General features: G+C 35.1%; 1 protein-coding gene across 1 annotated transcript; it reads right to left on the bottom strand.

The window, feature by feature from the left end:
* Window positions 1-11,961: 11,961 nt before the first annotated feature.
* On the bottom strand, window positions 11,962-15,688 carry LOC149783831 (uncharacterized). Its single transcript, XM_089932038.1, has one exon. The coding sequence runs from the start codon at window positions 15,554-15,556 to the stop codon at window positions 13,592-13,594; it is 1,965 nt and encodes a 654-aa protein (XP_089788164.1). The 5' UTR covers window positions 15,557-15,688; the 3' UTR covers window positions 11,962-13,591.
* Window positions 15,689-16,192: the final 504 nt, after the last annotated feature.

Below are 16,192 nucleotides of genomic sequence, written 5' to 3'. Positions count from 1 at the left end.
ACAAGAAAATAAATCATAGAAATATAGCACTTATTTATTGTTAAATACAGTAAGTCTTTTGTTCTCACTTTTTCATACACAGCACAGCAAAATTGTTTTAGAGACAAATAAGCATCCAGGGAAGCTGAAGGATGAGACTTATTTTCTAAGGTGCAACACTATCACTACCAGGCATACAAATAAGCATCTAAGCACTCTGAAGGATGTGGTTTGCTACACCACTATCACTGCATTGCATACAAATAAGCATCCAGGCAAAATAAAGGATGAGGTATGCTTTCCAAGACGTACCACTATCACTGCCATACATACAAATAAGCATCTAGGCAAGCTGAAGGATAGAGTTTTCTCTACAGGATGTACCATTATCACTTAAATGCATGTTCTGGAGAAGGGGGTGGGTGGGTCTTCAAGAGCATTGGTTGATGCAGTGGAGGCACCAACATCGAAATCATGAGAACTGGGATCAAATAATATAATTTAGTGGGGAATATGCAGGGAGAAATTCTCAAAAGTGAGACATTTTTGCTTCTTATCGTGTGCATTTATGTTCATGTTATGTATGAAAAATAGGACAGTTATATACTTTTGAATGCACCAAATATATGTGTATGAAATATTGGACACTTGTGTACTTTTGAATGCACCAAATATATAATGTGTATGAAAATGGGACACATGCATACTTTTGAATGAACCAAATATATATATGGTAAATGGGACACTTTTATTCCTATGAATGGACCAATTATATATCATGTATGAAAAATGGGACACTTGTATACTTTTTTGAATGTACCAAATATATAATGTATATGAAAAATGGGACACTTTCATACCTCTGAATGTACCAAATATATATTATGTATGAATATAGGACACTTTCATATGCTTGAATGGACCAAATATATATTATGCATGAAAAATGGGACACTTGCATACTTTTGAATGCACCTAATATATGGTGTGTATGGAAAATGGGATACTTTCATACCTTTGAATGGTCCAATATATATTATGTATGAAAAATGGTACACTTGCTTACTTTTGAATGTACCAAATTAGAATTGCATATTTAATTATTCTGCCTGCTCTATGAGGAGATAAAATATAACAAGAAAGAAAGATATTTCTCAAGGGACACTTTTTGTGTCCTAAAGCTGTCTACCGTCTTTTAATTTTTGTATGAATGTTCATTATGCAAATGCAGAAGGTCATGAATGGTCTTTTTTTATTCTATATTTTTTATTCTATATTTGTCAGGGAAGTGTGCCCTATACATGTTATAATTTATATCAGACACATCATTATACAACAAACCAAGGGAGACAACTGCCTATATTTAACATCATATGATACTTCTGACACCAACTAATGGCAGAGTTGCAGCTCTTCATTAGAATATCCCTAATTAACTTTCACCTCACCTGGAATATTTTGCTGTCAAGATCTCCAACATGTTCAGTATTAAGATTGATATATACTCATTAATATATAGATTGTATGTCTGACTGGCTGAGTTTGTAACGATCATAGAAGACATTTTATTTCTGATTAAAATTTGATCCAGCTTGGAATATATACTTATACCATTATTATCTCAGATGAGTTTCATAATAAGTGAGATCCAAGCATATTGATGAGTTGGCTTTGATTACTTGTGCTTGTTATCTCACTTGGTCATAACTGAGTTTATGGTATGCTGCAGTGTCCATCATTTGTTGTCCTTCAGTCACCTTTTGCATGTCACCACTATGTTCAGTACATTATTATCTGATTTGATTACACAGGAATATAGAGCTGTATTATCACTATCTCATTAAAGTATAAATATAAGTGAGACATATGCATATTAATGACTTGATCTTGCTTCTCATTGGCTGAGTTTGTTGACACTATTTCGTATCAGATTTTGTATCAGTCCTGAAATATATCCTGACATTATGAAGATCACAGATCACTTTGGTAATGACTTAGATCTATGAGTGAGATGCATGTGTATGTATTGGGTGATCTAAAATCTGATTGTATACTTGTTACCTTCTAGAAGCCATATATCCAATTTCGACCAAAGTTGAAATATGGCCTTATGTCATCATCATTGCAGACAAGTTTGATAATGAGCAAGATCCATGCATATTAATGAGGTTGTCTTGTACATGTATCTGATTGACTGAACTTGTTATCAGTCTGGAGGTCATTTATCTGATATGATCTTGATCAAATGTGGAATATAAACATATATCATCAAGGTGGGTGAGACAGATGGAAGATCAATTTGATCAAACATAGAATATAAACATATACATCTATCATCACGGTGGATAAGACAGATGCATAGTAATGTGGTGACCTTGCATCTGATTTGGCAGAGTTTGTTGCCATTCTGAAAGCCATATGTTTTGTCTCATCTTGATCAAACTTTTAATATAGGCTTGTATGAGGAAGATCTCAATTGAATTCAGTAATGTGCAGGATGCAGTAAAATAGATGAAAGTAACATGATATAAAATTTCTGAGATAGTTTACTTAGGTGTCAATACTACATAAGCCTTCTTTGTGAATGTAAACTGTTAAGTTATGTTAGCAGGTAAATGATATCTGGCCTACTTGGGTCTCTTGTTACCACTGCATACACTATATTTATTGTGTGTGTGTGTGTGTGTGTGTGTGTGTGATTTGAATTTTTAAGGTAGCTTTGCTGTCTGCAGTGTGGCAGTTTATAGTGATGTCTAGAACTGAGGCATCATGCTGCTGTAGACATGCAGCCTGATGTACCACCCAGTCACATTATTCTGACATCAGACCAACCAGTCCTAACAATAACCTCTTAATGCTGAGTGCCAAGAGAGGTGGCTGTTAGTACCATCTTTGTAAATCTTTGGTATGACTCCAATGGGGTTTGGACCCATGTCCTACTGCATCCATGGTGGGCACTCTAATCACTATTCCACCAGAGCAGTCAAACCACATTTTGATCCAATACATACTCAAGACCCAAGTTCAGTTTGCAGACTTCCAGTACAGGCTTATATGATCATCATCTCCCTTGAGTCCAGTAATTAGCAATACCCACAGATATTAATGAGTCCAGTAATTAGCAGGAACCACAGATATTAATGAGTCCTGTAATTAGCAAGACACACATATATTAAGTCCAGTAATTAGCAAAACCCACAGATATTAATGAGTCCAGTAACACTGGACAACAAATTTTTACAAAAGTCATGTTACTGAAATAAAATTAGTCAATTCTTATCAATTTTTATGTGCTGAACACGAATATGACAGTCAAATTGCAAAATTGGCTCTAGTTTTTTTGTAATCTGCAAGAAATTAATGTTGACATAACGAAATGCATTCCAATAGTAAAAGGTCAACTGTAATAGCCTACCTATAAAAAATCAAGTCATTGACTACATCTTAGATTTCTTCGCCTGTCTCTTGTACAGCTGTTCGGGAGCATCTCTGAGGAGTGTCCAGCAGTAGTCAGCCAGCATTGTAGTGGACCATTTTCCCTGGTATCTTTGTTCCATTGTTGCGATATCTTGATGAAAACGTTCGCCGTGTTCATCACTAACAATACCACAGTTGCTAGGAAAGAAATCCAAATGGGAATGAAGGAAGTGAATCTTTAGAGACATATTGCAGCCAAGTTTCTTATACTTCATCAACATGTCTTCTACTAGTTCCTTATAGTTTTCTGCCCTAACATTTCCGAGGAAGTTTGTAGAAACTAGGCGAAAAGCATTCCATGCTTGTTTCGCGTCACCTTCCAGCAAGTTGTTGAACCGGTCATCTTTGAAAAGCTCTCGAATCTGAGGACCCACAAAAACTCCCTCTTTAATCTTTGCTTCGCTGAGTCGAGGGAATTTTTCATGCAGGTATCGGAATGCTGGCAAAGTCCGGTCAATGGCTTTCACGAAGTTCTTCATCAAACCTAGTTTGATGTGAAGGGGTGGTAGCAAGATTTTCTGAGCCTCAACCAGAGCTGGGTGTTGGATATTCTTCTCTCCAATGGCTACATTCTGCCTGTGAGTCCATTCCTTCCTCATGTAGTGCATTTCCCTTGCTCGGCTATCCCACTCGCATAAGAAACACATGTATTTTGTATATCCTTGCTGCAGTCCCATTAAAAGGGCAACTAACTTCAAATCACCACAGAGGTGCCAGCTGTACTTGTTATACTCAATGGAATTCAGTAGCTGCCTTAAGTTATCGTATGTCTCTTTCATGTGGACAGCATACGCTACTGGAATAGATGGAAGAATGTTTCCATTGTGCAAAAGCACAGCCTTGAGACTCAGTTTCGAAGAGTCCACAAATAGTCTCCATTCTTGTGGGTCATGAGTGATTTTTAAAGCATTCATGAGGCCCTCAATATCGGAACAGAATATCAGATTACTTTCCTTTCTGAAGAAAGGCTCCAATTGCTGGTGGCGCTTTCGATATGCAGTAATTGTGACATCTTCTTCTAGAAGATTCCATTGTTGGAGTCTTGATCCTAGCAATTCTGCCTTGTTCTTTGATAAGTCCAAATCACGAATCAGGTCATTTAGTTCTTCCTGTGTTATTCTGTGTGGGGTTGATGATGCACCACAGTGAAAATCTGGATCACTGCATGCTGATGGACCAGGAGAAGAACAGGTCGACTCACCTTTGTCTTCGTCAGATGAATCAAGAGAATATTCTGCTGGAGGTTCTGGAATAGGAAGTCCCTCACCATGTGGAACTGGTCTCAATGCAGACGGAATGTTTGGGTAGACTATTCTCGACTTCTTTCGCTTCGTTATTCCGCCGGAAAGAGGAGGAACCAAGCAGAAGTAACAGTCATTTAGGTGGTTGCTTGGCTCTCTCCACACCATTGGGACTGCAAACGGCATTGATGACCTTTTGCAATTCAACCACTGTGAAAGCTGTGTTGTACATGTAGCACAGCATATATGCGGAGCCCAAGGCTTGTCTTGGTCACCAACCTTGCATCCGAAGTAAAGATGATATGCCTTCTTCACTTGAGAATTGACACTTTTCTTCTGGTTGGCAAATGTCACTTCCCCACAAATATAGCAAAAATTGTCCGCGGTATTAACACACTTTCGAGGCATTACTGTTCTTTATTGTACATAAATGGATAAAATAATAAGTTTTATGTAACAGTAGCTTGAACTGTCTCGCACAACGTCTAAAATATTTTAAATGCTGAACCTATCTGATTGGGCTTTATATAGTACACTGCTTACGTCAGCTTCAGCAGCCGCCTGGCATTAGTATAATAGGCCTACACATGTATAGTACACTGCTGACGTCAACTTACTTCAGCAGCCGCATGGCATTAGTATTGCATTGCATCAGAAAATGATGCAATCAACTGTGGATGATGTGAGCATGATGGTATTATGCAATGTTACATCATTATTCCGGATGTTGCTGCAGTCCTACTGGAGAAATTTACACAGTGAAACATAGAAAATGAGGTATATGAATATCTTCAAAACGAGAGCCAATACAAATTTTTCACGGTTATATTCGTGTTCGGCACACCAAAATACTACAGATTAGGGCCTTTTCAAGTCAGTAATGATTTCACTGTTGACCAGTGTAATTAGCAGGAACCACATACATTACTCATTTATTTGTGCAAGGATGAGATTATTCCAATTAGAAAAGTTTTTAGCTTTCAGAGAGCTTGTGGATGAGGGACAGTTGTATTCCATTATGTACCATGCACATATATTGCAATATTTCAGGATGTGTTAGCTGTGAAATTCAATTACATGGCATAGAACTTTACATCTTACTTAGAATCATGCTATTGAAAACTGCACTCAATGAAATGAACAAGAAACTTTTTTGACAAGTACTTCTAAAAGTAGGCACACTGTAAAATTATTAAATCTGTAATTTGAAATAACCATTTTCTGCAATAATTCATGATCAGATACAGCATAGGATGGAAGAATGGACACACTTTTATTTGTAATCTTTCCCACAGTAACAATAATAAAGGCATGTAGTGTTACCCTAGTCCATCCATCTATCACACTTTAGTTAGGTTTTAATGCCTCACTATAACAGTAATAAGGGCAGGTCATGTTACCCTTGTCCATCCATCTGTCTGTCACACTTTAGTTAGGTTTTAATGCCCCACTATAACAGTAATAAGGGCATGTCATGTTACCCTTGTCCATCCATCTGTCTGTCACACTTTAGTTAGGTTTTATTGCCTCATTATAACAGTGATAGGGGCATGTAGTGTTACCCATGTCCATCCATCTGTCTGTCACACTTTAGTTAGGTTTTAATGCCCCACTATAATAGTAACAAGGGCATGTCATGTTACCCTTGTCCATCCATCTATCACACTTTAGTTAGGTTTTATTGCCTCATTATAACAGTGATAGGGGCATGTCATGTTACCCTTGTCCATCCATCTGTCTGTCACACTTTATTTAGGTTTTAATGCCTCATTATAACAGTAATAAGGGCATGTCATGTTACCCTTGTCCATCCATCTGTCTGTCACACTTTAGTTAGGTTTTATTGCCTCATTATAACAGTGATAGGGTCATGTCATTTTACCCTTGTCCATCCGTCTGTCACACTTTAGTTAGGTTTTAATGCCTCATTATAACAGTAATATGGGCATGTAGTGTTAACCATGTCTATCCATCTGTCTATCACACTTTAGTTAGGTTTTAATGCCTCATTATAACAGTAATAAGGGCATGTCATGTTACCCTTGTCCATCCATCTGTCTGTCACACTTTAGCTAGGTTTTAATGCCTCATTATAACAGTAATAAGGGCATGTAGTGTTAACCATGTCCATCCATCTGTCTATCACACTTTAGTTAGGTTTTAATGCCTCATTATAACAGTAATAAGGGCATGTCATGTTACCCTTGTCCATCCATCTGTCTGTCACACTTTAGTTAGGTTTTAATGCCTCATTATAACAGTAATAAGGGCATGTCATGTTACCCTTGTCCATCCATCTGTCTGTCACACTTTAGTTAGGTTTTAATGCCTCATTATAACAGTAATAAGGGCATGTAGTGTTAACCATGTCCATCCATCTGTCTATCACACTTTAGTTAGGTTTTAATGCCTCATTATAACAGTAATAAGGGCATGTCATGTTACCCTTGTCCATCCATCTGTCTATCACACTTTAGTTAGGTTTTAAAGCCTCACTATAACAGTAATAGGGGCATGTAGTATTTGCCTTGTCCATCTGTCATACCTTGGTTAGGATTTGCATCAAGGTAAATTTTCAAGCATCATGATGGGTCATCCATGTTCTGTGATATGCTTTTTCCTGTTAAGCCAAGACTAAAGGAGTAGCAAAATAAAGCAGTCACCTTTACAGCAGGGTTTAAGTCATGTTAACGATTTTGATTTAAGACGTTTTGAGTGAATACAATTTCTATAGCATCTTTTGAGTGCATATTGGGAGGAGTTTGTATATTTAGCTCACCCAGTCAAAGATCATGTGAGCTTATGGTTTGATTTTTTTTTTGTTTGGCATTATTTGAATCATTTGTCATCCATCCATCTTTGCATCCATCTGCACTTGCTTTCATTTCTGGTAAGAGATCATTCAGATATGGCATGTATTAACTTCAATCAGCAAAACACTGGATGAACTTTGACCTACATGTATATTAATGTAGTTATCTTGCATGCTATTAGATAACCTGGTTAAAACATGCAATGTAGGGGCCCCAAGTCGCCATGTGGTCTAAAAGTGCTCACTGTTACAGATCACCACCATCTCATCTCTGTCTGCATGGGTTCAAGTCTCAAGCTCGGCCAATGTGGGTATGTGAGAAAGCTTGCCAGTAGCTTCTCATGGGTTGATGGCTCTTTCCTGGGTTTTCCCTGGTTCTTCCTCCACCATTTATACTGGCCACCATGTATAGCCTATCTTGTGCTGAAAAATGGTGTTAAACCCTATAACAACAACAACAACAACAACAACAAAACAAGCAATGTTAAATCCATCATATAGAACTTACATACACTAATCAATCTGATACAGATGGGTTATATGTAATGGTAAATTTATAACATCACGTAATGTTCATTTCATTTGGAGCTGCAAAGTCAATTTAATAATTGATAGTTTGTAAAGTGGTTCAAATTTTTCAAGGTCCTCTTTACTTTTCATTGACTTTCATTTGCATGACTGTTATTGCCATTACTAAAATTGTACAGTCAGTTTTTGTTTCACATTGTTTATAAGGGACATTAGTCATAACCATGTCCTTGACTGTAAAATCACTGCCAGAGTTTGTAGTAATATGACACACTTAGTGGACAGGTGATGTCATATCAGTGACATCATAATGCAATGAACACATTATTTTGTGCATCGAGGAAAATGTTAATTTTTACACAAGTAGTTATCCTTAATGCAGATGAATTTTTGGTTGATATCTAGGTTATACACATACGCTAATTAAAGAAAGATGAATCACAATAAATTACTAATTACTGGTTAATATGTTGATCATCTTTTGAGGGACTCCTGTTTGATATGAATGAATATGTAAAGGGCCAGAAGATTGCTAGGAGGAATCACAACAAACATAGCATTATAATTGTTAACCAGTGGGCAGCAAGTCCCTTTAAGTAAGTCAAAATGAATATAGCACTATAATTGTTAATCAGTGGGCAGCCAGTTCCTTGAAGTAAGTCAAAATAAATATAGCACTATAATTGTTAATCAGTGGGCAGCCAGTCCTTTTAAGCAAGTCAAAATAAATATAGCACTAACTAATTGTTAATCAGTGGGCAGTCAGTCCCTTTAAGTAAGTCAAAATAAATATAGCACTAACTAATTGTTAATCAGTGGGCAGTCAGTCCCTTTAAGTAAGTCAAAATAAATATAGCACTAACTAATTGTTAATCAGTAGGCAGTCAGTCCCTTTAACCAACTCAAAATAAATATAGCACTAACTAATTGTTAATCAGTGGGCAATCAGTCCCTTTAAGTAAGTCAAAATAAATATAGCACTAATTGTTAATCAGTAGGCAGCCAGTCTCTATAAGTAAGTCAAAATAAATATAGCACTAACTAATTGTTAATCAGTAGGCAGCTAGTCTCTTTAAGTAAGTCAAAATAAATACAGCACTAATTGTTAATCAGTGGGCAGTCAGTCCCTTTAAGTAAGTCAAAATAAATATAGCACTAATTGTTAATCAGTAGGCAGCCAGTCTCTTTAAGTAAGTCAAAATAAATATAGCACTAATTGTTAATCAGTGGGCAGTCAGTCCCTTTAAGTAAGTCTTGTTTGTTTGATATCAAGGAATAGACACCTGCTAATTAAGAAGAATAAAAAGAATCATGATCATTAATGCACTTTGTAGTTGTCAGTCAGTTGAAAGTGAGTCCCATCAAGGGACTCTTGTTTTCTTTGATATCGTAGATTAGAAGCCTGCTAATTAAAAGACAAAAAGAAGAACTGGAAGAATTGCCATAAAAATGCCCATTATTAAAAAAACACATATAAATTAGATCTGTGTGTAAAATACTACTACTACTAATAATAATAATATACTTTATTCAGTAATTTAGGCCACCAGTCCATATTACAAAATACAAGTAAATATAATGTGTGACATGGTGCAAAGAAGTTAAATATGGTATTCATTATGAGTATACATTATGAGTATAAATAATTTTCTATATTATAAAGATGTTTCTACCTCTGAGTATCTTATTTACCATTCGTATGAGCTATCAAAGACATATATAGTAGGAAAGATTTTAATATATATATATATATATATATATATATATATATATATATATATATATATATATACCCATTATTAACTGGTAGAGAGTCTGTCCCTTCAAGGGACTTTTCTTTTAATGTCAATGAATAGGTTTCAGTAATTAAAAGGCAAAAAGATGAATATAAAAAATATAAACATTAGAAATTGTTTAAACAGTAAAGCATCATTCCTTTTGAGGGACTCTTGTTTGCTCAAAATCAAGGAATAGGTATCAGTAATAAAAGGCAAAAAGATGAATATATTAAATATAGCAATTAGTAATTGTTTAAACATCATTCCCCTCCAGGGACTGAGTCGTTCATTTGATATTAAGGAATATGTATCAGTAATTAAAAGACAAGAAGAAAAATGATAAATGAACCACAATAAATATAGAACTTAAATGTCAAACAGTTGAGTGTCAGTCCCAGCATGGGACTCTTTTTTGTTTGATATTCATCATAAATATCTGTTATTTAAATAACAATAAGAAAAATTACAATAAACATGCCACTTTTAATTGTTTAGCAATAGTGATTAAATGACTTTGATGGACTCTTGTTTGTTTGATATGCATCCTAGGTTTGATATTAAAGAATTGGTACCTTTAATAAAAAATGGAACAAGAAGAATAAGATAAATATAGTCCTTACTAGTTGTTAGCCAGGAGAACATCATTTCCTTCAAGGGACTCTTGTTCATTTGTTATTAAGGAAAAGCTATTAAAAGACAAGAAGAAGAATTAGAAGAGTCACAACAAATATGGAACTTAATAAATTGGCAAAGAATTCAAAGTCAGCACCAGCATGGGTCTCTTGTTTGTTTGATATTTGTCATAAGTACATGTATCTGTTATTTTAAGAACATGAAGAAGGAACACAATAAACATGCCACTTTTTAATTGTTAACTGTAATGAAACTTTGTTTTCTCTGTTTCGTACAGGGTGCAGCAAAAATGAACCTAGAAGCAAGGAAAAAAAGGAACATCTTGGCCATCAGAGGCACCCACTGCCACGCATGTTCTGGAGGTGGGGAATAGTCTGATACATTAGGTGCAGTCTTTGAAAGAAAATAATCTGGAATCACATAATTCAATTTCTCAGGGGACATTCTTTTCTATCATACAACAACAATGTCATATAAATTGAGATAATGGCACTATAATTCTACCTTCTGTCTTGTAATTGTTGGATGAATCATTATTATGCATATATATATAATTGATTTTCTTCTATATATCATTGTCAGGGAAGTCTACATTACAGTCCACATCTGCATTTCAAGATGATGTATTGACTGATAAAGGGAGACAAAAGCAAATATTTATCAGCATAGAATAAACTTTATAGTTCAACCAAGGGACATAACTGCATTAGAATACCCTTAACCACTGGCTTCAAAATCAATTGTCTTAAGCAAGAGCATTGGTTCCATAGGAAATCAGTCTATTAAAATTCATAGCTCTTCTAACATAAAATGTAAATAAAAATATTAAATGTGTTATATTATTTCTTTCTATTTAAGAGGTAATATGATTGTAAAATTCCTATTCAAATCTATTCTCATTTGTTATATATATATATATATATATATATATATATATATATATATATATATATATATATATTGTATGAGTGTAAGGGTGCTTGTGTGTGACACATTGGTATATGGAGACTGTTTCATGGTATGTGTTCTTTTCATGGTTTTGAATTGTTTTCAGATTATCTCCTAAATGTCTCACATAGCTTATGCCTCCTCCAGTTTCCTCCTATTATGTTCTGTGTGTGTGTATGTGTGTTTGTGTGAGGTTGAGTGCTGTAAAGTGTATCTCTGAAATCAGACACTACCCAGTGACCTTTATTGATTATACAAATTCCACTGATGTGAGATGATGTTACTTTATTGATTATACAAACTCCATTGATGTGAGATGACACCATTACTTTATTGATCATACAAACTCCATATGTTGTGAGATAACATTATTTCATTGATTATACAAACTCCAAGGATGTGAGATGTTGTTACTTTATTGATTATACAAACTCCATTGATGTGAGATGACGTTACTTTATTGATTATACAAACTCCATTGATGTGAGATGACGTTACTTTATTGATTACTCAGACTCTATTGATGTGAGATGACAATGTTACTTTATTGATTACACAAACACTATTGATTTTGAGATGACAATACTTTATTGATTATACAAACTCTATTGATGTGAGATGACAATGTTACTTTTTTGATTATACAAACTCCATTGATGTGAGATGATGTTTCTTTATTGATTACACAAATTCTATTGATGTGAGATGACATTACTTTATTGATCATACAAACTCTATTGATGAGAGATGACATCATTACTTTATTGATTATACAAACTCCATTGATGTGAGATGACAATGTTACTTTATTGATTATACAAAACTCCATTGATGTGAGATGACAATGTCACTTTAACTGTTACCAAATACATCACCTTCCATTTATCTCCTCCACAGTTTCCAGGGTGTGTCATGTTAAAGGTCTTTTGTCTCCAGGGCATGAGATATTAAAGGTCTTATGTTTGCCATGTTTATTGCATTTAAGTACTGTACAAAGTATTATAAAAACATTTATATATATGTTAGTCATTATAAACAGTTTACACACTTCATCATTAAAGATTGATAGACATTTTCTACATCTTGCTTGTATCTTCTGATATCTTTAGAGCACTAAAATTGCCTTCATTTTCATTTAATTTGATATATTATATATACCAATTCTTCTTGTCTCTTTCTATTATTTATCTTTCATGGCAACTATATTTTTTACAATTATGAAAAGAGTAAGTCCTCATAATGCTGACTTTTGGAAAGCTTAGTCACCAGGACTGAAAGCACTTAGGGAGAGTGTAGGTCTTTCTTTGTACAATGTTTCTTTTCAAATTAATAATTCATGCATTCAGTGTTAAACTCTGTATACCTGCAAGGTTATTGGTTAATAATGATAAAACATCCCAGACATCTGAACAAGGCTTCAATATCTCCATCACCAGTTTGAAATAATTTGCACATTTTTATCACCATTGGTTATGTTGTAGATTGACAGTGAGAAATTGTATTTGTCCATAAATACACCTGACTTGTAAATTATGCACACTAATCCAGCAATTCGATTGATATAAATATGTATAATAATCATCAAATTAAAATACTTGATTAGTCAATTCTCTTTTATTTATCTAACTTGAGGAAAATTGGATAACATTCATTTTCAGACAAGATTTTCTGAATGTTATTTGTCCATAAATACACTTGATTTGTAAATTATGCACACTAGTCCAGTAATTTAATACATATGAATATGTATAAATATTCTAACTGAATTAATATACTTGTTTAGTCAATTCTCTGTTACATTTATCTAGCATGCTTAACATGAGATAACATTCCTTTTCAGACAAGATTATTGTGAATGGTCTACCATTAATAGTAATAATAATAACCACCATAGTAATTAGCAATACTCCAAGCCATATGTACATCATATGAAAATTAGTGCAACATTGTTTCAAACGACAAACATTTCATCAGGATTTATTTACCTTTCAAAACGAATTCTTTTAAACACGAGAACTTCAATATGCATTTTTTCATAAGGCATACATGTATATCTTTACAGGAATTTAACACTAAAAATTTACTCAGCATTTATTTACATATTTAAATGGTTGTTTTACCATAAAACTTCAATATGCATTTTGTTTTCATGGAACTTACTTAACTTTACAGGTATGAAGCACTTTGTGTTAAATTTATTTCAGCTGATAAATGTGTAGTTTTGTTGTATCTGAACCATTTGTAATGACTAAGATATCCTTACTCTTGTGAATGCAAATCGCCCTTGGACATGCTGGCACTCTTGCTTTTACAACCTGTATCACAGACCCATCTGGAGACAGTTGATGAATGTTGTCAGATTGGTTTCCAACAACATAGATGTTGTCATATCTGTCCACATCTACTCCCATGGGGCTTCTAAGATTGTCAGGGCGGTAGGTAAACTGCTTCCTGCCATCCAGGTCAAAACATAGAAGTGAATTCATATTAAACAGGCTAATATATACTCGTGTTTTCATGTTATTCAGAGCTACATTGCTGTCGATGTAGTGTGAAGAGTCATACTGATAAGTACATTTTACATCTCCTCTTGTGTTAATCAGACTCCAATGACCTTTGTTATTACCACAGTAACCATTCACAACCATCTCACCCTTCCCAGCAGCTGCTATTCCAGGACATTCATATTTGGTTGTTATCGTTCTGACTGACCCGATAACGTCACCACACACTGACAGGATCTGGATTTTGCTCTGTTCATACAATGACACTGCCACCTCCTGGTCATCCAGTACACAGACTTTCCGTGGATTACCTGTTAGTGTATGACTTGTGATGAACTGGTAGGAAGAACTTAGTAGGATGCATTGGTTATTGCGATAATCAGCAAGCATTATCCTGTCTTTGGGGAGAAATGTAATACCAGTATACGATGGTGCAATATCAGCAGGGACTCTAAGATAAATTACATTAACCCTCTCTACCTGACAGCCCTTTGTTGGCCTCTGCAAACATGTTACAGGCAGATTGTTAGAGCTGGTTGTAGTTACAACTTTCCCTAAATCAAACAAAGAGACAGACAAAATGGATTGTATAGGAGATGCGAATTCAATCTCTAATGTTGTTGTGTCAGTTTTCATGTACTTTTCTCCAACTAGATTGCAGTAGGATTGTAACTGCAAGCTCATCTTTTCTGACATTATAAATTTTTGTAAACTGCTCCCATATTTACTTACTGCTTCAAGAAGATAGTGTGAATTTCTCACAGCATGAATTAGTGACAAGCACTGATGATTTTCATCCTGTATCCTGATAATTTCTTGTTTGTAAATTCGGTGTCCCTCTGTCTCCACTCGTTTCTCTAACTGGTCTAGAGCTGCATTGATTTTCTTTCTTACTTCTCTGATTTTGTCGGTCAGTCTATCAACTTGAGGTCGAAGATTATTAACAAAGGCCTCATTCACCTCCATAAACTTCTTTAGATGGATCTCAATTTTTTTCATATCCGCAATTGTGTCGTCTGGCTTGCTGTCACATAGCAGAGCAGGGAGTTCTTTTTTTAAGTCAATCACTTTGGTACAAAGTTTGTGGCCCTCGAAGAAGCATGTGCCACAACAGGGAACCTTGTGATCTTTACAGTAGTATTTTATATCTTCTCCATGATGTTCCGAACATGTAAAGCCTTCTGCTAGTTTCATCACATTTTCTGGATTACAATCTAATTCATCCACACTAATAATGGTATGATCCTTTGATATTTTCTGTCTCCTATGAAGTTTTAGGCAATCTCTGCACATGGCTTCTTTGCAAAATACACAGAACCCTTCCGCGAAAACAGCGTCACCCGCCGTGTTACAAGCGTCACACAAACGACCTACTTTCGATTCCCTTGAGACTGATTGCAATACTGGGTTGGTTGGAAACAAAGACGCCCATTCACTTGTCGGTCTATCCTTTATCGAGGGACTTGCAGAATGTCTACACACTGGACACTGAACAAAACACAACTTCGTATGCTTCGTTGCCTCAGTTGTTATGTAAGACTGTAAACACTTCTCACAAAAGGAGTGGGCGCACGGCAGCTGTCTGGGTAGGTTGAACTGTTCCAAACATATTGGACAACAAGGCACATCTTCAGTCTCTATTTTAGCAGCCGCCATTTTTAACAAGAAACCATTATATAAACTTGCAAAGAACCATGACAAATCCACTGTCAATCTATTTGTGCAACCTAATAACAGATACTTCCCTTGAATATCGGTGTTTTAAGTTCAAAGTTTGTATTTGTAAAGTATGGGCATGCTCGATTAGTCAATACCGATACATAAAATGCTCTATGTGTTCCAAGTTCTCCTCCTGCCCGTTTCGTACTGTTCCAGAATTCATTTCTAGAAGATACTAAAGCTTCCTGTTTTCTTAGAACCTTTTTTTATACTTATTTTAATACTGGATTGAGGAGAATTATTTTTCCTATATGCTTCAGCAATGTTTTTGTCAGCCAAGAACATTCCAGTGTGTTCAAATCTTACAAAGTCATACGTTAATCTATAATCTCTTCCAAAAGGAACTCACAGTGAAGTCCATATGTTATCACGAATTATACTGTAAACAATTCAAGATTCAATGGGTCAGAAACTTCACTTCCGGTCATGTAGCGTTTTCTTTAAAGAAATAAATAAGTATTTCACACTCAATGCAGGAATAATTATATTTTAAAAGGAGAATAGTGAACCCGTCTTGCACGAGGGAAATCAGCAGTTTATATTGATGATCTCATGTCCCATTTCCATTTCCTG

The sequence above is a fragment of the Sinohyriopsis cumingii genome, chromosome 14 (assembly GCF_028554795.1).
Source record: "Sinohyriopsis cumingii isolate HCF-2022 chromosome 14, ASM2855479v2, whole genome shotgun sequence".
NCBI lineage: Eukaryota > Metazoa > Mollusca > Bivalvia > Unionida > Unionidae > Sinohyriopsis > Sinohyriopsis cumingii.
The sequence above is the reverse complement of the archived record's forward strand: the minus strand, read 5'-3'. Positions and strand labels throughout refer to the sequence as shown.